This window comes from Stegodyphus dumicola, chromosome 1 (genome assembly GCF_044657685.1).
Source record: "Stegodyphus dumicola isolate Sdum_Otavi_A_Nest chromosome 1, ASM4465768v1".
NCBI lineage: Eukaryota > Metazoa > Arthropoda > Arachnida > Araneae > Eresidae > Stegodyphus > Stegodyphus dumicola.
Genome location: NC_140768.1, coordinates 86,165,993 through 86,188,216, shown reverse-complemented (window position 1 = coordinate 86,188,216; position 22,224 = coordinate 86,165,993). Strand labels below are relative to the sequence as shown.

Genomic DNA, 22,224 nt, shown 5'->3' with positions numbered 1-22,224 from the left:
CCGTAAATGCGAGGTGGGACAGCCTTTCAATATCCGTGGCGAGTTCCTGGAGTGATTCGGTGGGCTTCTGTTGACGGGATTTTAATTGCAGCCTGCTGTAGTCCTTTAAACATTTCTCGCCGAAGCGCAGCTCCAAAGCGCCGGATAGAGCTTCGAAATCTAGCCTTTGATTTTCGGGAAGCGTCTGCAGGATATCCGCTGCGTCTGCTCTCAGAGAAGCGGCGAGATGACAGGCCTTAGCTTGGGAATCCCATCCATTCGCATCCGCAACGATAGAAAATTGTGTCCTATACACCTACCAGGAGGTCTTCCCATCATATGTAGATAGTTTCAGAACGGAACGAGCAGGCATCGATAAAAATTTGAAACCTTCAGAATTGTTTTCTACCGTCGCTATGCACTTCTTTAGGCTGTCAACTTCTTTGGCGATGGCAGCAGAAACCCTATCATCAATTTGTTGTTCGACGGCAGAAACTCTCTCTTCTATATGTTCTTTTACAGAAGAAATTCTTTCTTCTACTTGTTCTTTTACCGAAGAAACTCTTTCTTCTATTTGTCCAACTTTAGTTTCAACCGCGTCTATTCTGCCTTCCATAGCCTCAAATTTATTTTCTATTACGCAGGTAATTTCTCTTTTCATTTCGTCCTGACCTGCTTTCATCTCATTTTTAAGAGATTTCATCTCTTCCTTAACGGATTCCTGGCCCAATTTCATTTCTCCTTTAACGGATTCCTGGCCCAATTTCATTTCTCCTTTAACGGATTCCTGGCCCACTTCATTTCTTTTTTAACGGACCTAATTTCTTCTTTAACAGAGTCTTTCATTTCTTCTTTAAATGTAGCAAAGGCTACCATGAATTGTTTTAACTGTTCTTCCATCGCTCTTGTGATTGGCATTCAAAATCCCACTTCTGACACCAAAAATTGTTGCGTGCGTACGGGTTCGTTATGAAATGAATGCACAAGTCCGATGAAAAATGAACAAAAATTTATTATTATCACAACAAAAATGCTTAAATTTTCTCAAATTATCATGCAGTATTACAATATCTCACAGCAGTTATCTTTTAACTACTCAAATGTCCAATAGAACGTAATTTAAAACAGCTAAAGAACGCTAATCCGCGAATTCGCTACAATCAACAAGAGCAGTTTTCTAAACAACAACAAACTAAGCAACTACTACAAACTGAGATGTTTTCCTCCTTTTATAAGATTTTAAAATCACGCGCTAGAATTTTCCAGTACTTTCTCGAAATCAAAAAGAGATATTTATTTATTTAATGCACGCGCTCTTGTATTTTCAATTTTCCGGCTTAGCTTTCTTTTAATATTCGTCACGCGCTGCACTGCGAGAGAAATAAAACCATTTAATTTATAATTGAACTAACATTAGCTTTTTAAATACCAAATTCGTAACATTATTATGGTAATCCAGATTATGGCTGTGCTGTCATGTGGCGCTCAAGGATTTCAAAATCTTGCCAAGTTTACCTTTGGTTATCAAAAACTTCATATTTAAGATATTTTTATTGGATTATATATAAAAATTTAGTGGCACATTTTAAATGATATCATTCTTTATGAATGTACAGAATCATAAATCAGGCATTTTTTATAAACCAATCCAGAATTCAATGTTGTCAGAACTTTCTTGTTAGCAGAACATTTTGTTGAATGCGATTTTTTTTGATAGATTTTGGAGATCTTCCAGAAATACAAACAGTAATCTCATGTTGTTGTTTGATATCCTTTCCTTTATTTCTTGTCGCTAGCTGAGAAATGAAGTTCCCATCCATTTCTTGTCTGCCACAAAAATCTAGATGTATTATGCGAGCAAATTTTTAACACAACAATTCCCCTAATTTTTTCTGTCTCTTTCTGATAATTCAGGTGGTGTTTAAGTGTCATCTTTTCCCAAGGCGTGGATTTGCCTTTTCACTGTCGATCTGGAATTTCAAACTTTTCCACTCTTTAGAGTTTGAGCATGTGCAAGAGCATGTGTTTGAGCATGTGCACTCTTTAGAATCTGAGCGTTGCACTAATGCTAGCCTCGCTCTTCGAATTTGAAACATAAAGTTTGCTAACATAGGTTATGTTTTTTGTGCAGAAAAAAATTGTCACCAGGCATTGGGTTAAACTGCATTCCATCTAGTCTTTTATAGCATCTTTAACCAATATCACATTGTCATATACTTTAAAGTAGAACAGAATCCACAATATAGTGATGTAATTTAATAAAATCGGACGTAGATCATGCTTTGATACCACATCCTTAAAAAATAATGCAAGATCCTTCTTTGTAACTTAATAGAAAAACAACAAACAACGTATTATGTTACATAAATGTCGTATGAACGTAAAAAAAAAAAAAATTATTAAAAAAACGTAAAATATTAGAGAAGAAAGGTTTACAGATTGAGGTAACCTTGTAAGGGATTGATAGGCGCATAAACATACTTATAACTTACATACATAATGCATAGATATACAAAATATAACCTTTCAGCACAAAATAAATTCAACTGAGCATTCAGAAAACGTTATTCAGTTTTCGCAATGTATAATCTATCTATATATAATTTGAACTCCCATCCCATTCAACGAAAAACACTGCGGGGAGATAATTTTAAATCCTGGGCCCAAATTGCCGAAACAATCTATCAGCCATCTGCTCAGCATATGCAGCCGTAAGGTTGAGAGCATAAATACTGATTAACGATGCTCGACTGGAAATTTGATTAACCTTGTCAACGGGACCCACTGGTCCTTTTTCAAACATATAAAGTCAGGAAAAGATATACAACATATAAAGATGAGAGAAAGGCTTGATATAATTTCCTTTTGTTCTCTGCTCTTAAAAACTAGCTAATTTACTCATGTAATATGATTAATTATTTACAATCACCATGCCTTTTTTCAGTAATATATTTCATAATTTGTTGAAGTGGAGACAATGTGTATAGTAGAATAAATCTTTTGCTGGAATTTTTGTTATAAATCCCGTTAAATGTTTTGCACTAATAATGGAAAGTAATGAATATTGCCATATGTAATGTTTAGTATCTGCTAGATGTTCTGGTGTTCCACACACTCATCTTACATTATCTCTTAAGATTCACTGGAAATAAGACGGAAATTTTCCATTATTTGTTGCTAATTGTACTAGCAGTAAATTTGTCTTCATGTTTTCTACGGATACTTATGGGAAGTATTCGCAAGTTAATTCTCCCCGTATCTACCAATATGTTTCCTTATCCAAGTTATGCTAATAGGACTAATATTCATTTGCATATTTATTGATTCCTGAAAAGTTTGAATAAATAAAGATGCTTTCTTCGTGGAACATAATGTGTTTAAAACACTGGCTATCTGTATAATTGAAATGTGTAATGTAGTACATGTAATGTTTAGCATGTATAGATTTTTTGTTCTGATTATACTGCACTAATTCACAAAATTATTGTAAAGGAGGTCACAGCAATACATGACAATTGCTAAAATAAATATATTTTACCTCTCGTCTTTCATTTTCTGTATTAGAGAAAGCAATGTGCTAAGAATGTAATTTTGCAATACAACATAACACCTGATCAATTGCTTGGCAAATTAGATTTTGGATATCAAAACTTAAATCTCTTACAACTAATTAAAAGACACAACATGCATAAAATCTAAGAGAAATACATAATTTTTGGTAGGAATTAATAGTTTCGAGCACTAGTAGATAATTCATCACACTACATATGAACATATGAATTAGATAGGATACCTTTTTTTTTTTTTTTTTTTAAATTTAAACGGTTTTATTGTCAAAAATCTACATCATCTATCATATTAAGATCCATACTGTACTTGGTTTGCTTTGCTTTATTTGATTATTTCAAAGCACTCAATGGCTATCTCCCCTAAAGGGATGGATGCTTTCATGGGGGACTTTCTAAGGAAAAACTGGCTAATATACATGTTACACATGGGGAAAACTACGAAAACGCCCATTCAGCCAGCCTGCTCGCAGGATTCGAACCTCAGACTGAAATATCAGTGTTCGGTGACTTTACCACTCGGCGACTGGTGGACCATCGCATTTGTTATTTGAAGTTGGTATATCTCTTTTGATGTGTTCCAATTATTCTGCTAACAAAATATGTCTTCACCGCATCTACCTTTTTCAGATGTTTTTTCTGTGCATGCTGTAACATTACCAGTGTGGTAACCCACAGCAATCAGGATCCGATGCTTAGATGCAAGTGTAATGCACGGTTTTGCGGTTGGAGAATACCAATGGAGCAATCTTGGCGTTCTAGCTAGGTCAATACCTAAAGAGACTCAACTTCTGGGGAAAAATTAACAGTCTTCAAGGTGACTAGAACCATCGTTTATTCGGTGGTAGGTTCAGGCTCGGCAGGGAACACATGGTACTGTCTTTCAATACAGTCAAACGTCGTTAATTCGGACACCCATAATCCGGAATGATCTATAATCCGGACCTCAAAGCTACAAACTTTCTGCGCATGCGTCGCGTTGACGCATGCGCGTAAGACCTTTACCGCTGCTAATTTGCGTGTGCGCGTGCGCAAAATACGTTTACGAATGCGCGTTTAATGTATAACGGACGGGATAAGCTAAGCTAAAATTATCTAATTATCTATTTCAGTTAATGTTGCAGATTGCATTGTTCCTTAATCTTCGAATTGGATCCGGATTATTATTTTCTGCAGACTGTTAGAGCAATGTTATAAAAGTAAGCTTGAACTTTCGATTATGTCAAATAGAATTTCCGATACATATTTACTAATATGTAAAGGATGTACAAAGCGAAAGTATCTTTCGAAGTCCATTAAACAAAAAGTGGAATTGCTGCAAAAAATGGATAAAGTTTATCTAAACTTTGTTTATCTTTAACGCCGCGGCGGCGTGCATTGAATTGGAAGTTGATCTGTCTGCACTATCCTTATCTTAAGGGCAGATGTTTTTATTTTATTTGGCTTATAATTGCTTACTCAATGTAGTATTTCATCTCGTCTTTGATATGATTTAAATCAAATGCCTCGTCATTATAATTCGCTTCCGATAGCGAAGAAAGTGACAGAGGTTATTGAAAACGAAAAAATTTCGATTGACAAATTAGTCGGTATTCTCGACACAGCAATTATAGGACTTGAACAGCGGAACTTTGTAACTGAACAAAAAATTATGTCTGTTTATAGAATTAAAGAGAATGTATTATAACATAAAAAACGAAGCAACTTAAACAACTTACATTGAAAGAAATGTTTAATAAAGTAAACAAATAAATATTAAGCTTTTTTTTTTTTTTTTTGTAAATTTTGATACCCTTTAGATCATAATTGTTCTTTATTTCGTAAATTACGGTTTCATGTTTTTAATTTTATAATTTCTGCATGCCATTTTACCAGATTTAAACTGATGATCTATAATCCGGAATCGCCGAAGTCCCGACGAGTCCGGATTAACGACTTTTGACTGTATTTAGATTCTCTTGTTTTCAATAATGTATGATAATTAAATTTTCAGACACTTACAAAAAGACATAGACAAAACGTCGTTTATTTATTTGCAGTTAAGATTACTAACATAATAGGTATTACTCTAAGAAATATTCACAAAATTTTCTACCTAATGCTTTATGATATATTGTACAACTGTTTTTATACTCTATAGCAGGGGTGGCCAACCTGCGGCTCTTTGAAGGATTATTTGTGGCTCTCAATAAATGTACCCGAGTTCCCTTTTCATTTTTATGTTATTATATTTTAAAAAATTATTATCTTTCTGTATGTGTTTCAAAATGTGTCTTTTAAATTACTGACAACAAATATGAAAGACTAAGTGCAACGCTATAACAAATTTCATTTTCGTTCAAGTTAAGAATGATATGACTTATCGAAAACTTCGCGAACGAACATAAACAGTGGCTTTTGACTGTATATGTTTAAGCAGATATAACAAGAAAAAGAGAACCTTTTAACTGGAAATGAAATTATGAGTTCTATGAATGTTAAAACTTTAAGTCATGTACACATACAATGATCAACAACAAAACACTTTGCAATGGATTTATTTTAAGTCTATAAAAATGACTCTATATAAAAATGTCTTATCTCTATTAAAAAACTGAATAATTTAATTTATTATTTAATCTATGCATGGCCATATCCATAGAGATACCTTTCTCTATAAACTCTATCCATATCATGGGAATTTCTTCTTAAACGCCTACCTAGAGGCTCTAAATCATTATAACATTTTGTAAATACTCTGTCTAGCGCTGCTTTACTCTCCTCTTGAGAAACATTTCTAACAGCTACGGCTGAAGCTAGAGCTTTTCTTTTAACACACTCCTAAAAATAACAAGTACTTGGTTAAAAAAAACTATTTACTAAGAATAATAATTTTCCTTGATAAAGAATTCATTTATTATGGGTTAGGCATCAAACATATACTATGATTATAGTAAACAGAAATGAAAATTATGTATTTCTGATAGAAACACTTACTTGAATATTCAACGAATTCTTTAGAAAAATTGATAAATTAACATTTACAGTTCAAAGTAATGTAATAAGTTAAAATAAGAGATTAAGGGACTGCAACTCAGTTTTTATTTTCATGTCATTGTTTAAATTTTAAATATATAATCAGCTCTCATTTAACCAAAGGCAAATTAATCAGGCTCTATTTAAAAAAAAAAAAAAAAAAATGTTAAGTTTATCAAAAATTATATTTATGAAACATTTACTATCACAGACTATCAGAATAAAGCAGAATTTCTATGGAAAGTATAAAAAGAAGAAGAAAAACAACAGTAATAGCAAATGATATCCTAATATTTAGGAAATGTTTTAATCAACATGTAATTTAATTGCACATAATCTGGAATATATAAACATTGTTAAATTGTCCATTAAAATAAATTGTGAAATCATAAAAATATATTAAATGTATAGCCAATATCTTCTGTTTCCAACTGACTTCTATCAAAATACAAGGGTGATATAAATAAAAGCATTGTTCTTTTTGTTATGAAGTATATTCTTTTTATTTTGAATGCTGATTTAATTTACTTAACCAAATGAAGTTTTCTAATTAAACTGCGTAAAAATTCAGGTAAAATAGTCATAGTTTTTTTTTTTTCCATTATTCATAATACGGGCTATTCTTTCTTGTATGTTATTGTTTTTTTAGCTACTGCTGGGTTTATTGTGGAGATCCTTCTTGATATTGCCTTGATTAATCAGGAGTTTATAGGAATTTAATTACAATTTTAAACAAACATATTATGTTAAATCAATATGTTGGATGCATATTTAATATTTGCATTTCTTTTTTTTTTCTTTATATTTTATTTCCTCACTGCTTAATTTTATGTTATGATTTTTGCAATAATCTTGTTACTGGCAACGTGCTTTATTTACTATTAAGTTTGTGTGAGTGGCAACAGTTGTTCATGTTTATGTTTCAGTAGAATAGCGTTCTTAGCCGCACTGCGCTGCAGACAATATTTCTCTTAAAGAATTTTATGTTTTAGAATAGCAATAAAGTTATTATACAAAGCTGATGCTTTTTAGTTCAAGGCAACTACAATAGATCATAAAATGGTGGAAAAAAAAATAAAATTACACAGAAATGCCGCAACAGATTAAATTGTGCGTGTTATCGTCGTGGGCCGTATAGATGCAAAATCTCAACCTAAGTCCTGATATATGACATATCAGTTAAGAAAAATGCATGAAATGAAACCATAACTCAAAAATAAATTAAAGGTAAGAAATGTTGAAAATATATTTACGTTTACATATATACTTATATTTATCCACTAAAGAAGTCCATATTTGTAATACTCAGACTATATTATAAAAAATGTTGCAACAACGAAATATTAAATTTGGATGACAAAAGGAAATTTAAAATTTTACTTACAAAAGAAATTACAGCAAACTATACATCATATGAAGCCATCAAAATCTGATTCTTTACTATCTGAATTAAAAAGATTTAGTAAATCCTGATTTAAGTCCAAGTCTTCCAGATCATCACATTCATCCTCTTGTTTTACAGTCTCTTTATCTAAGGATATAATTTCAGCTTCTTTGAAACCTGCTATTATTAACAATGTTTTTACTGACTTCCATGCACTTCCTACCCACTTTGCAACTTCTTCATAAGATGCTCTACGCATTTTACCGCTTTTGGTATACGTATGCAACCCTTCACTCATCCAACACTCCCACCGCTTTCGGACTTCAGCTTTGAAGGATTTATTAACTGACAAATCTAATGGTTGTAAGATTTTTGTCAAACCACCAGGAATTATTGCTACAGTCGCAGACAATTTTTGACATCTGGTTTCACTGACTCAAGTAAATGAGCACGCATGGAATCCATTATCAATAACCCTTTTGGTTGGAAAAAAGATCCCTCACGACACTGCCAAACTTTTTGTAGCCACTCATGCATGATTGTTTCGCACATCCAGCCGTTCTCGTTTGCACAAATAATTACGTCATTAGGAAATTCTTCCTTTGGAATAGTCTTTCGTTTAAAAATGATCATCGGCTTTAGCTTGTCACCGTTTGCAGCACAAGCTAACACACTTGTAAATGACATTCTATCATGCACCGTAGTAAGCACAGATACAGTTTTTGCACCAGTTTCATCAACAGTTCTGTTTGCAGGAGAGTCAAAAGCTTATGGTGTTTCATCCATATTTATTATCCGTGACTGAAGAAGTTTTTTTGTCAATAATATCTGTCACATATTTTAGAAAAGATGCCTTTTTATTCTGCCAGTCCAATGGTAATTGTTGCCCGACTGTTGTTCTAGTACGCACAGAAATATTTTTTCTTTTCATAAATCTGCTACACCAGCAAAGCCCTCCTTTGAAATCATTTATGTTCATTTGTTTTGCTATAAATTTTGCTTGTAAGCACATTTTTACAGTCGAAATTGCCATTCCCTTTCCTTGTTGCTCCTTTATCCAGTTTGCAAGGTCGTCCTCTAGATTCGGCCACCTTACAGTACCACTTCTTTTGGCTCATTTCTGTTATGGCATGTTTTTAAGAAATTCTTTTTCAGTTCTCCAATGTCAAATACATCTCTCGTCCACTTCAAACTCTTGAGCTGCTGCTCTATTTCCAATTTGTTCAGCATGCGAAATTACATGAAGCTTAAAACCAGCAGTATAGCTTCTGTGCCGTTTAGGTGACATTTTCAAAAATTTTCCGCTCTCTTCTTACTTAAAAACTATCCAACAAGTACTTGTACCCAAACTGATGGGATCTGTATCTGACAGAATGCCAAGAAAACTCGATTCATGCTGAAGGGGAAATACGTCAGAGTTCGTTATTGCGAGGCAGGTGGAGCCGTGTCCGCCTTTGAAAAAAATTGCAGAAAAGGCAGGGGTGGGGAGAGGATGGTTCCTAGAAGATTCATCAAATGGTAGAGGAGAGAGACTATTCAAACTGTTGAGAATGTTGATTTGAAGGGAGAAGAATGTTATTGTTCTGAGATCCCGTTTAGGGTGAATAAGGCATGTAGGTCTGTTCAAGAGAAAGAATGTAAATAAAATAATGTTTGCAAAAAGCCACTGAGTGGTCTTTTGTGTGGGAACAGCACCAGTCTATGTACAATGACAGGGCCATCTAAACTATGTACAATGACCATCATAGGAAATATTTTATTTTTAGTGCACCTAAACGCCACATGAGTAGAAACAGCGCACCCGCTGAAAATTTAAGTTTTAAATACATAAACACCGCGGCGTTTCTTCCGGAAATTATGCTATTAAAACTGTAAATGATATTTCAGTAACATACTGAAAAAAATGGCATTAACACGCGTCATTAAACAGATTAGCGCATGCAACATTGATGGGCAATCTCAATATGTATTACAACAGTCTTCTGATTACACATATAGATCAGCTTCATTATAGAAGTATTTAAAATAAGTACTACATTTTTACACATATGGAATAAATTTCTGAAAACAGAATTTGAAGACTTTTAAATCAAAGCAACTAAAAAGGCATGATTTTATGATTATCTCTCATTGACAGATAATTTAAACAAATAAATATACAAAAAATTAGAAATGAAACTCATTAAATAATAAATTTATATGAATTAAAGAGAGAAAAACTATTGAAGAATAAAATTTAAGAGAGGGGGAAAAGCAGAAACACAAACACGCTCATTTAACAGCGCGTCAAATCTAGTGTACGCGTTGATTTCAGATTGCGTAAGTTTATATAGTTCTATATTTCTTAAGACACCACTGACATATTAGTTTAATTTTTAAATCCTTTTTGATATCGTATGGATTTAACAATTTGGGAATTGCCCATGACGAAAAGTTGGCAATAGAATTTTGGGTAAAGTGCAGAATCACCCACTGCTTGACACATTTTTAAGAATTGCACATACTCGGCATCCATGTGCACATCGACCTATTTTCACTTAAAAAGGAAATCCTAGATTTGCACAAAAATGGCACTTGTGCACACCCTTGACTTTATCTATGTACACATCAACATATTTTCACTTAAAAAGTAAAAGAAAATTGACAAAAATTCAATTGTTCTTACCCTCGTAAAAAGCAGCAAACAAATAAGTGAGCGATTCTGCAATTTACAGAGAATATTTTCAAAGAAAAGGCATCATTCATTATAGAAAATTACGTTTGAACAACCAGCAAGATGAAATTATGCTTTAGCGATAAGTCGGTAGCGAATTAGCGATGCAGGCATCCATTCAGTTATGTTTAGCAATTTTTATATAAATTATAATAATGACCTGAAATAGTTATTTACTCTTATGCTTCCATTCAGTCATGTTTAGCCTTTTTCACATAAATTATAATAAAAAAGTATTATATGAAATTAACCTTTCATCTAAATTAAAACATCAATCTTGGATAGTTATTTACTATTATACTTCCTTTCTTGCCACGATTATTTTTGGCAGCATTGGCATCAACAATAATTTGGCGATTTTTTACAGCCCTCAAAACCGAATAAAAATTTGTCTCTGAAAATTTAAATAAAAAAAATTAACTAAAAAAATAACAACATTATGATGGTAAACTAACCTGATGCTGCCTTTTTATGCGCATTAATGAAGCTGTACCCATAACCATAGCACTTAAAAAGGAACAGTGCATAAGATTTGCAGCTCGGATCTGAAAAAACATACAAGAAATGTAACAGCATACAATTGCTATAATATAAAATAGTTACAAGGAGATTTTATGACTGGTGTACGTATTTACACAAATGAATTCCATTTTTGGTATATTACAGAAACTATGTTACTAAAAAATGCAATTTACGTAACTTCTACTTCAATAAAGAAATGTTTCTATTTATTTATTCATTGCTTAAATATCTGCTTTAACACGATTTAGTTAATTTTTACACTAAATTTTAAGCACTACACACAACATTGCTAAGAATCTGTATATCACTTTTAAAAAGGAAAATATGTTTCCACTGTCTTGTTCGTAGGCAAAGAACAGACAAAAAATTTCACTGCACTCTATATAACTTGCATTTCTACATTTTTAAACCATGACTGAAAGATTAAATTATTAAAACCCCATCTGCATCTAGTAGCAGTAGTTTCTTAACTCCATATATTGATTTTAACAATGTTAAATTTATGCAAAAGCTAAAGAATTTATCATTTAAAAGAATATGGACAGTGCCACTTTTCAAAATTAAGGGAAACATATATAAAAAATACAGTGGTGTCGCATTTAATGAACACAGTTTCTTTCATAATGGAGTTTGTTATGAAGACACTGTTTCTAATAGATTTCTATCGCTATAATTTTAGTCATTCACTAAGTATTGTCCAAAATCACAAAACATTATAAACATTTTGAAGAATTATATATATATCAACATTTTTTATTTTAAAACAAAACTATCCATATATTATTTCTCACAAAGTGCCGCTGAAAAATTAAATCAATTATAGATAAAAAAGTAAGAAGTTTAAAACTTAATTCAAAAGATATGAAAGAAATAAAATTCAAAACCAGCAAGATCCAAAATTCCCTATAAATATGTAAAAAATATCAGCCTGTCACTAAATCAGTGCAGATATGTGAGATACAAAAATTATAAAACATATATAGGAAGAGGAATGCAATGAAAATCTGATTCAATGTTATCAAGAGGAGGTGGTTCAGATTCAACTGAATCCCTTTCTCTGAGGAAACATACTGCATTTCTGTTCATCCAAAATTAACTGATGAGCCATTCTAAATTATTTATTATAACAGTTCATCCAAAAGTTCTGAATGCCTCCTCTACACAGAGGAATTCAAAAAATGAAATATACACTCTTAGACAAAAAAAAAAAAAAAAAAGACACACCAAGAAGGAGTTATCCGAATGGGACAAAAATTGGTAGAAGTGATGTACATGTACAGAAAAACAAATGATTACAGTTTTAGAAAACTTGGATGCTTTATTGAAGTGATAGAGCTTCACAAAGTGAAAAAGTCAGTAACGTGTTTGTCTACCTCTGATCCTTATGCAAGCAGTTATTCGGCTTGGCATTGATTGATAGAGGTTGCGGATGTCTTCCTGTGAGATATCGTGCCAAATTCTGTCCAACTGGCGCATTAGATCGTCAATATCCCAAGCTGGTTAGAAGGCCCTGCCCATAATGCTCCGAATGTGCTCCACAGGAGGGAGATCCAGTGACCTTGCTGGCTAAGGTAATGTTCAGAAAGCACTAAGGCAAGCAGTAGAAACATGTGCAGTGCGGAGTCGGGCATTATCTTGCTGAAATGTAAGCCCAGGGTGGTGTGACATGAAGGGCAACACAACGGGTCTTAGAACTTCGTCGAGGTGCCGCTGTGCTGTAAGGTTACGATGGATGACAAGCAAAAGGGTCCTACTATGAAACGAAATGGCACCCCAGACCATCACTCCTGGTTGTTGGCTGGAAGAGAGAAAGGTTGGTATTACACCGCTGTCCGGGGTGTTTCCAGACTCGCCTTCGCTGATCATCAGGGCTCAGTTCAAAGCGGGACTCATCACTGAAAACTATTCTACTCCAGTCAGTGACATTCCAGTGCAAATGAGACCAACACCACTGCAAATGGGCTTGACGTTGTACAGAGGTCAATGGCAGTCGGCGCAAGGGGTGCCGTGACCTTCAGTCCCCTTTCTGTGAGTCGTCTATGAATGGTCCTTGTGGTCACTGAAGCACTAGTTGCACGTACAATCGATGATAATGATGCATCTGGGGCTGTGAATGCCACTCTGACGATTGCTCAGTCTTCACGTTCTGTCGTTTCTCTAGGCCTACCACTTCCTTCTGACACTGTGTGTGGCCATGGTTCACCCATTCCTGCCAACATTGTCTAACAGTGGCATTGCTCCTGCTCAAATGTCGAGCTATTCGCCAATATGACCAACCGGCTTCTTTGAGACCAACTACACAACCGCTCTGATATTCTGACATCTGCGCATATCGCACCTGTATGTGAGGCATAGTTACTTTGTACCAGAGTACACGGGATGAAATTCGTGAAGAATTTATGACCTGGAATCGTAATTTCTCCTCTTAAATATCCTGCCAGTTGTACAGATCAGATGCACTGTAGCAACAACCGTTAATTCATTGGCAGCCAAAATGTAAAATTTTGCATTTTCCGTCAAAACCTGTATGCATATAAATTTGTGTCCAATTTGCTTTATATCTTCTCGGCGCATCTTTTTTTTTTTTTTTGTTTTTTTTGTCTAAGAGTGTAATATATAAAAACAAGTACATATGTAAAAATTTCAATGTCCAGTAAAGTAAAAGAAAAATAATTAAACACATTTTACTAAAATTAAAACGTAACAATACACAATATACATAAAAATTAACAGAGAACTTGATTTCAAAACCTACCTTTCAGTAAACAATGAACAAAAGACAGAAATTCAAAAGAAGATGCCATGGCAGTTTGCGTCATTGACGAAACAAATTGGCGATGGCAAGTTTGAAATCTTCCAAAAGGTAAATTAAAAGGAAGAAATTTTCAATTTGTAAAATTTGGTTTCAAATTTGGAAAGCAAAGTTAAAAAAAAAAAAAAAAAAAAAAAAAGTTAATATTTTTTACATTTTAATAGGGAATTTTGGGTTCTTTTGGTTTTGAATTTCTTTCTTTCTTTCTTTTTTTTTTTTTCCTCCTGTCTGTGAATTTGGTTCTAAATTTCTAACTTTTTGTTTACATTTCTCTCTATATATCTGGTTGTAATGAAAGATTTCCACCAAAAAATGTTCTTAATAAAGTTAGAGAAAAAAAACCAAAAACATGAGAGCAGTACCTTTAGTGCAGGTAGTAATCACTACCCAAATCTATGATTTGCTACCAACGTTTTGGCAGTTTTTCTTTTGCCTTTGGCCCACAGATTAGGTGGTGCGAGTCCAAAAACAGATTAACCTCATTTCGGACGTCCTGTGCAGAATGGAAAATAGCACCAGCAAGATGTAGCTGCAGGTGTGAAAAAAGGTAGAAGTCCGAAGGAGCGACTATGGGGGGGTATATGGTGTGTGTGTGTGGCAAAAGATCCCACTCAAGTCCATACAGAATCCAGCTGGTGAATGCACACATAAGTAGTCTTGCATTATCTTGACATAACATCACATTTTTCTGCTGAAACTCAGTTTGACGTTTTTCCTTGATAGCAGTGTCACCTTGAATTAGCATCTTGCTATACACCTTACTTAACTTTTCCCAGATTACCCTTTGTGGATAATCCCACCAGATTCAAAGCATGATCTTTTTTTCAGTCGAATTGTATTTTGTGACGCTGCTGACGAGCTTATCGGACGCAGACCAATCCTCATTTTTGGCCTGTGTTGTTGAAGTAAATCGACTTTTCATCACAAGTGACGATTCAGTCCAAAATTTTGTCTTTGCGCTGACATTCAAGCAGATTAGTGCAGGCTCGAACATGTCTGTCCTTATAACTGCTTGAAGCAGCTTATGCGGCACCTAGCGATTGAATTTGTACGTCAAGTTTATGCAATGCATAGCACAATTAATTGATATGGCATTAATGCCTAACTCCTTCACAAATTCTTCCACAAATCTTCACAGGGGGATCTCATCAACATCAGTAGACCTGCCAGCATGCTCTTGAATGTCATAGTCTTTGTTTGTGAACTTTTGGTACCAAATCTTCACACTGTCACATGATACAACATTAGTACCTAAAGCTATACACATGATTTGGCAACATTCTGTAGCTAACTTTTTGCAACAGAACTGGAAGTAAATGATGGTTCGTATCTGGTAGCATGATTGTTCCATTTCAGACCCCTTGTACTTAATGATAACGATATTTTTTTACAAATTTCACAACACAGTGTTCTAAAGCAAGTGTCTTTCTTTCAAATGCCCAAAATTGTTTGCCAAAATACGATTAAACACAACAATGTGAACTGTTTGCGCAGATGATATTTGCAGTGGCAGGAAACTTTTATTAAAACCCAATATTTATAAACCCCATCGTTGTTTAAAATGCTGAGAATTTACACAGATTATAGTAAAAATATTTTCATACACTACATATATATATATATATACTATATTTTGTCTGACAGCTTTTTTAAAATTCTGTTTTTTTTTTTTTTTTTTTTTTGTCTTCTTTTTTTAAGTTTGACTGCACTGCTGCTTTTATTATTTTACATATATGCCTTTGCTTTATGGGAGGTCTAAGTTTCAAGATGTTACCTAATATGGCCTTTCTCTTTTTCAGAATGGTCCTGAAGTATTGCATGATATTATCATTGAACAGATAATTAATAGTTTGATGTCAGCTTAATGGGATCCCATTGTTTTGCTTCAACCTGGATATCTTTTCACTTAAAAAAATGCAGAATAAATCTAATTACACTTCTTCAGAAGGCAGTTACTTTGTGTTCTCACCAACAGAAACTTCCCTTTATGTTTCTTCAAGTTCTGGGCCAAAAAGAAAACTGGCATCTGTTCATATGTAAAAAAAATAACAATACATATGTTTATTCACCTGTTTCTCTGTTCATTACCCTTTATTTATGCATACATCTGTTTATATATGTGTATGTGTGTGTGCACGCACATGTGTTACTAAAACCTATTTTATTAAACTTTAGCTCAATATTTAATGCTCAAAGAGGTACATATGCAACTGGTAATGCAGGATCGAGTTCATTATGTAAGACATATTTTACTTTGAGATACATGTTCTTTATATGAGGCATCACTATATCAATTCATTCTAAGTATCTTTTTTTTATTTTAAACATATTTATTATACCAATAACAATAGTATCCAATCCCGATTTAGAAAAACTAAATTTAGCACTGTTTCTTAATTTAAATATTGATCTCATACTATAACCTGAAGCATATACAGACTAATGTAAAATTATCCAATTATCCTGCAAAAAAAATTTTTTTAAGTAATATTATTCCTATATGTAAGCATAAAACAGCTGCACAATCTTTTTAAAAAATTAGCATTTTGTAATATACTACTGGTCATTAAAATTGTTACATCAACAAGGACAAAAGATAACCCAACTATGCTATATTTTACTGATTGCAAAGATGAAATCATTAAATTTCAGATGCATTCAACAAACAGCTATGATCAGTATCAAATGTGGCCACGAGCAATATACACCATTTTTAAATGGACATAGATTTAAAGACAGTTTGGACTGCATTTCGAGATACTGCAATTCAGAAGCTGTAATTTGTTATTAGAGTTTTTCTGCTAGTCTCTGTTATGTTAGTTGCATGATACCACACATTCACTATGTGCTCAGTCAAGGAACAATCTAAAGAATGCAGTGGCCAGGGCAGAATCATAATCTTCTGTATGCTGAGGAACTGTTGTATATTGAAATGTGTATAATGTATAATCACGCATCGCCTTGTTGGAAATGGCTCTAGAATTTTCTGATTATATGAAACAACAACAGACCTTAATTTATTGTAATGCAACAATGCCTAGTTAGAATGGGAGATATGTGTACCATACATAAGCAGGACTCGCATTGGCATACATAAGCAGGACATGCACCCATATTATAAGTAGTATCCAGTATGAAGGCATATAAAGCAAGATTCCAGAAACTGCTCTTAATGCTGACATTTACATATCTATTATGATGTTGCTTGCAGAAGCACAATTTGTCTCAGGAGGCAATTTCACACAATCCATGAATCCATGAGACTCATTTAATGCACCACTGTAACTGAAGACATCTGTATTATACTACAGTACAAAGTCCGTAATCCGGACTCGTCGGGACTTCGGCAATTCCGGATTAGGGGTTTTTACGGATTATAGATCATCAATTTAAATCTGGTAAGGTAGCATGCAGAAATTATACAATTAAAAATATGAAACCATAATTTATGAAATAAAGAGCAATTATGATCTAAACAGTATCAAAATTAAAAAAAAAAAAAAAAAAAAAAAAAAGCTTAATATTTATTTGTTTACCTTATTAAACATTTCTTTCAACGTAAGTTGTTTAAGTTGCTTTGTTTTTTTGTGCTAATACTTTCTCTTTAATTTTATAAGCAGACATAATTTTTTGTTCAGTTACAAAGTTCCACTGTTCAAGTCCTGTAATTGCTGTGTTGAGAATACCAACTAGCTTGTCAATCAAAATTTTTTCATTTTCAATAACCTCTCTGTCACTTTCTATCGGAAACACGCACAGGTAAATAATGTACGTCCTATAATCAGATAATGGATGTCCGGATTATGGACTTTGTACTGTATTACAGGTAGGAAAAGCAATGGCTGCCATGCAAACAGTCTGTGACCAGCAAAAAGCTATCTCATCTTCTTGTGCTGAGACACATAATATAGCTGTACAGTTTATGTGAGCCATTCACACAAGATATCTAACCTCTTAGGCATTCTCTATCAGCCTATGGTGTTGTTCCATCAATTCTGCATTAGTATGATAATGGCTAAATTTCAACTGATGTAAGTAAAAATATGGTAGTATGTCAATCCATAGTATATTATTATTCTACCAACATAAAATTTGGAGATCTGTTATTGTACATTCCTTCTCCTTGCTTAAACTAATTCTAGGTAGCACTGTAGTTCCAATTATTTGCATGTGTGCCACACTGCTAATCATTTTTATGCCCTATCCTCAGCTACATACTATAAAAATTTCATGCCAACCAATGGCATTAATAGTCAGCAGTGCATACAGCATGGTTAAAACTGAATTAAGCAAATGGCTGAATTAAGAGGTAATTTTCAAAAATGTCTTAATAATCACTAAATCAAGATAATTTTAAGCTATGTTAATCATTTCAAATACAATATGGATTTAACTTTCATCAATAAACAATTAATTTCTTTCTAATATGTTTTAAATCATTCTTCATATTTAAGTGTGTCTATAGCATGGCTAAAACTGAATTAAGGAAATAGCTCAATTAAAATGTAATTTTCAAAAATGTCTTAATAATCACTAATCAAGATAACTTTAAGCTATGTTAATCAATTCAAATGCAATATGAATTTAACTTTCCTCAATAAACAATTAATTTCTTTCTAATATGTTCTAAATCATTCTTCATTAAGACATCTAATAAGCTATAAACTTAGGATATTATCTCTGATGATATGATGTGAGATTTCTCTAAAAAAGTAGGAAAAATATATAATCTTTTTAAAAATTTAATAAGTAATTACATTTTGAAACTGAATATAAATCTATATTAAAAACAAATAAGTGTTTTTTGATTATTTTAAGGAATTAATTATTTTACAGATAAATAGTTTTGCTTTACCAAATCAGTAAAATTTTATTTGTATATGAGCCTGGCTCTGGGAAGAATTTCAAAAATCATTTAATTTAGGACCTTATCAATCTTAAATCTTGCTCTCGATTTCAACACTTGAAAAGATTAACTAGTTTGTGATTACAAAAGCTTTTGAACATCTTCAAATAAAATAACAGTACGTTTAAGAAACAGTGAAATGAATCACTACATAATAAATTTACCTCAGTGCAAAGCAAGTGATCAAAATTCTTGAAGTCCAGATTAGCCCGACAAAAATCAAACATGTGAACCATTTCATGAGCTAAAGCTCCCTGCACTGCAGATTTGGTTCTTGCAGTATTCTGGCATATTACAATTTGATTCATTTCAGCATCATAACCACCAGTAACAATTTTGCTACACGGCTCACATGATATATGGCGATTCAAATTCACTTCACTAAGAGGAAGGAAAAAAACAGAAATTAATTATGGAGATAAAAACATTTAATAATTTTATCACTGCAGTCTATAATTTTAAGTTTATAATTAATTAAAGCATGATATCAGCAAAGAAGTAATTTTATCTAAAGCATAACTTAGCATCAAATCTTGTAAATAGTACGTTGTTCAAGCAATTACACTTTTTATCAGTACGAGGTCTGTAATCTGGACGTCCATAATCTGGAATTATCTATAATCCGGACCTCAAAACTACAAACTTTATGCACATGTAAGTTGTTTAAGATGCTTCCACGAAAAATTCAAAAAGTTCCTTTTTTTCCTTTGTGTCATAAGTAAACGCATGATGCGTTTACGCATGCGCGTTTAATGTATAACGGTAAAATTATCTAAGGCATTTCAGTTAATGTTGCAGATTGCGCTGTTCCTTAATCTTCTAATTGGATCCAGCTTATTATTTTTTGCAGACTGTTAGAACAATTTTATAAAAATTAAGCTTGAACTTTTGATTATGTCAAAAAGAGTTTCCGATTCTGGAGCTGCCAAAGGATCTACAAAGCGAAAACATGTTTCGATGTTCATTAAACAAAAAGTGGAATTACTGCAAAAAATGGATAAAGGCCTATCCGCCTCAAAATTATGTGAGAAGTATGGCATTGGAAAGTCCACTATATATATGACACAAGAAAAAGGAAAAAAAGAAACTTTTTGAATTTTTTGTGGAAGCATCTTAAACAACTTACATTGAAAGAAATGTTTAATAAAGTAAACAAATAAATATTAAGCTATTTTTGTAGATTTTGATACACTTTAGATCATAATTGTTCTTTATTTCATAAATTACGATTTCATATTTTTAAATGTATCATTTCTGCATGCCATCTTAGCAGATTTAAATTGATGATCTATAATCCGGAAAAAACCCTAAACCGGAATCGTCGAAGTCCCAATGAGTCCGGATTACGGACATGTATAAAACAGTATTTTATCATTTTTTAAAAATAGAATTGGATAGTTTTGAATCTTGTTTTAATTGGAGAATTAAATAAGGGATAAGAGATTTCATATGCATTATAATATACATTAGTATGGCAATCTAGATTACAGGAGTAAAAGCATAACATTAAGCATTTGTAATAAACATAGCAACTAAAAAGGCTATGTAAATAAAAATAATAAAAAACGCAATAGTTTAACTGCATTTCAATAACACATCATAACTATTACCTAATTAATTTCAGGACTTGAGCAAGCATTTATTATCCCACTATTAAATACATAAAAAAAAAGTATAATGAGTTATTCACAGTCTGAAATAAATACAAAGAATAAAAGGAGTGATAATGTACAACTGATTTCTCAGTTCAACAATACAACTATTCATATATGTATAACAGATATTCGAGGCCCGGTGGCGCAGTGGCAGCAGCACCGCAGGTCCGGGGTTGGCTTCTCGTGCTGGGCAAGGTCGACTCAGCCTTTCATCCCTTGATTTCTATCACTTGGGTTGATAAAATGAGTACCAAGTTCACTTGGGGACTAAACACCGGGGGTCCTGTGACAAACTGACCACTTGTTCAGGGCATTTGGGCCACCATTTGACCACCCGGGACTTACAGTCAAGAAAGCAGATTTTGTGCACTGCAAGCCTCGGCCAATTAGGGCTGTTACGCCACCGAGTTTAGTTTATAACAGATATCCAGACATATGCATATTTCTAAAAAAATTATCAATAATATATGATAAATAAAAATTAAAGTATCTGTTCTTTTCTAGAATAAGAGATATCGAAAAAATTCTACTTAAAGATTTGTGCACCAATATTGCCTACAGTCATTGTTTAATTGTATTACTCTTATCTCTTATAGCAGTGTTCTCACCAGTGAGTTTTCTTAAATTTAAAAATAAATTGGTCCATATAGTGGTTGTTTTCTCTAATTGACTTACTCATGAATTTTGGGTGCATGGGTTCCGAATAATGGACAGTTATAGTAAAGAGTTTCAAGAAAACAAGGATATCTAATATTCTTGAGGTCATTACATGCAAGATCTGCGCAGAGATGAAGACAATGACAATGGTGACAATAGCGATGACTTGCAAGCCACAGCAGATACACAAACAGGAGTTCCAGTAGCAATGAATGATTTCAGGCATGTAGAGTAGCAATGGACAACAATAAGAACAGGTGAGAATTCAGAAAGAGTGAAGTAAAACTGCAGATGTCATATTAGATATCATGATAGTTGCTGGAAGTTTATTTATTAAATCTTTGCAGTCATATCAAATTTATACATAGGTACCAAATTTATACCGTTGATTAGAATTAATTTTCACTGAACAAATAGTTATACAAAATGTAAGATTATGAAACTTCTCTACTTAATGTAATATAAGATCAGAATCATTCTTTGTTGTGGTTGCTGAGAGCACATATACAACTGGAATGGTAAAAACGCTTTGGTGGCTCAAAGCAGACACAGGACTACAATAGTAAAAATTTTTTATGGCTGAAAGTAAACATACAACTGGAATGGTAAAAAAGCTTTGGTGGCTGAGAGTAGAAAAGGGTTAATGTTCGTGATGCTTTTACAATAACCGCATCTTTCAAAAATTATTTTTATGTTCTTACTGTAAACACATCCTTCAGAGATTAAACTATTTGCATAATTTTGCCCTTTTGATTTTTCCATGATAAAATTAGTAAAAGAAGAGGGGGCAGGAAACTCGTGAATAAATACAGGATTTCTTATCACAATTGAAATGATCTGGCAATGGAAATATGTTTTGTTATTAGAAATATCAAGCCAAGACATATTATTTTATAGAGATAAATATTTGGTAAGTGTTGTTATTCAATAAAGAAAAAGATTCAACACAAATGTTTAGGTTAATTTTTCATATCTATTAAAATTCTGGATTTCCGGAAGTCATGTTAATTGGGAT

General features: G+C 32.9%; 1 protein-coding gene across 1 annotated transcript in view; it reads right to left on the bottom strand.

The window, feature by feature from the left end:
* Window positions 1-6,066: 6,066 nt before the first annotated feature.
* Window positions 6,067-22,224, bottom strand: part of LOC118192462 (mitochondrial inner membrane protease ATP23 homolog) — a 39,317-nt gene continuing 23,159 nt past the window's right edge. The window contains exons 3-5 of the mRNA XM_035363440.2: window positions 19,062-19,278; window positions 11,113-11,202; window positions 6,067-6,365 (exon numbers count right to left, since the gene is read on the bottom strand). Coding sequence (XP_035219331.1) covers window positions 6,165-6,365; window positions 11,113-11,202; window positions 19,062-19,278 — 508 coding nt within the window. The 3' untranslated portion in view covers window positions 6,067-6,164. The remainder of the gene's footprint in view (window positions 6,366-11,112; window positions 11,203-19,061; window positions 19,279-22,224) is intronic.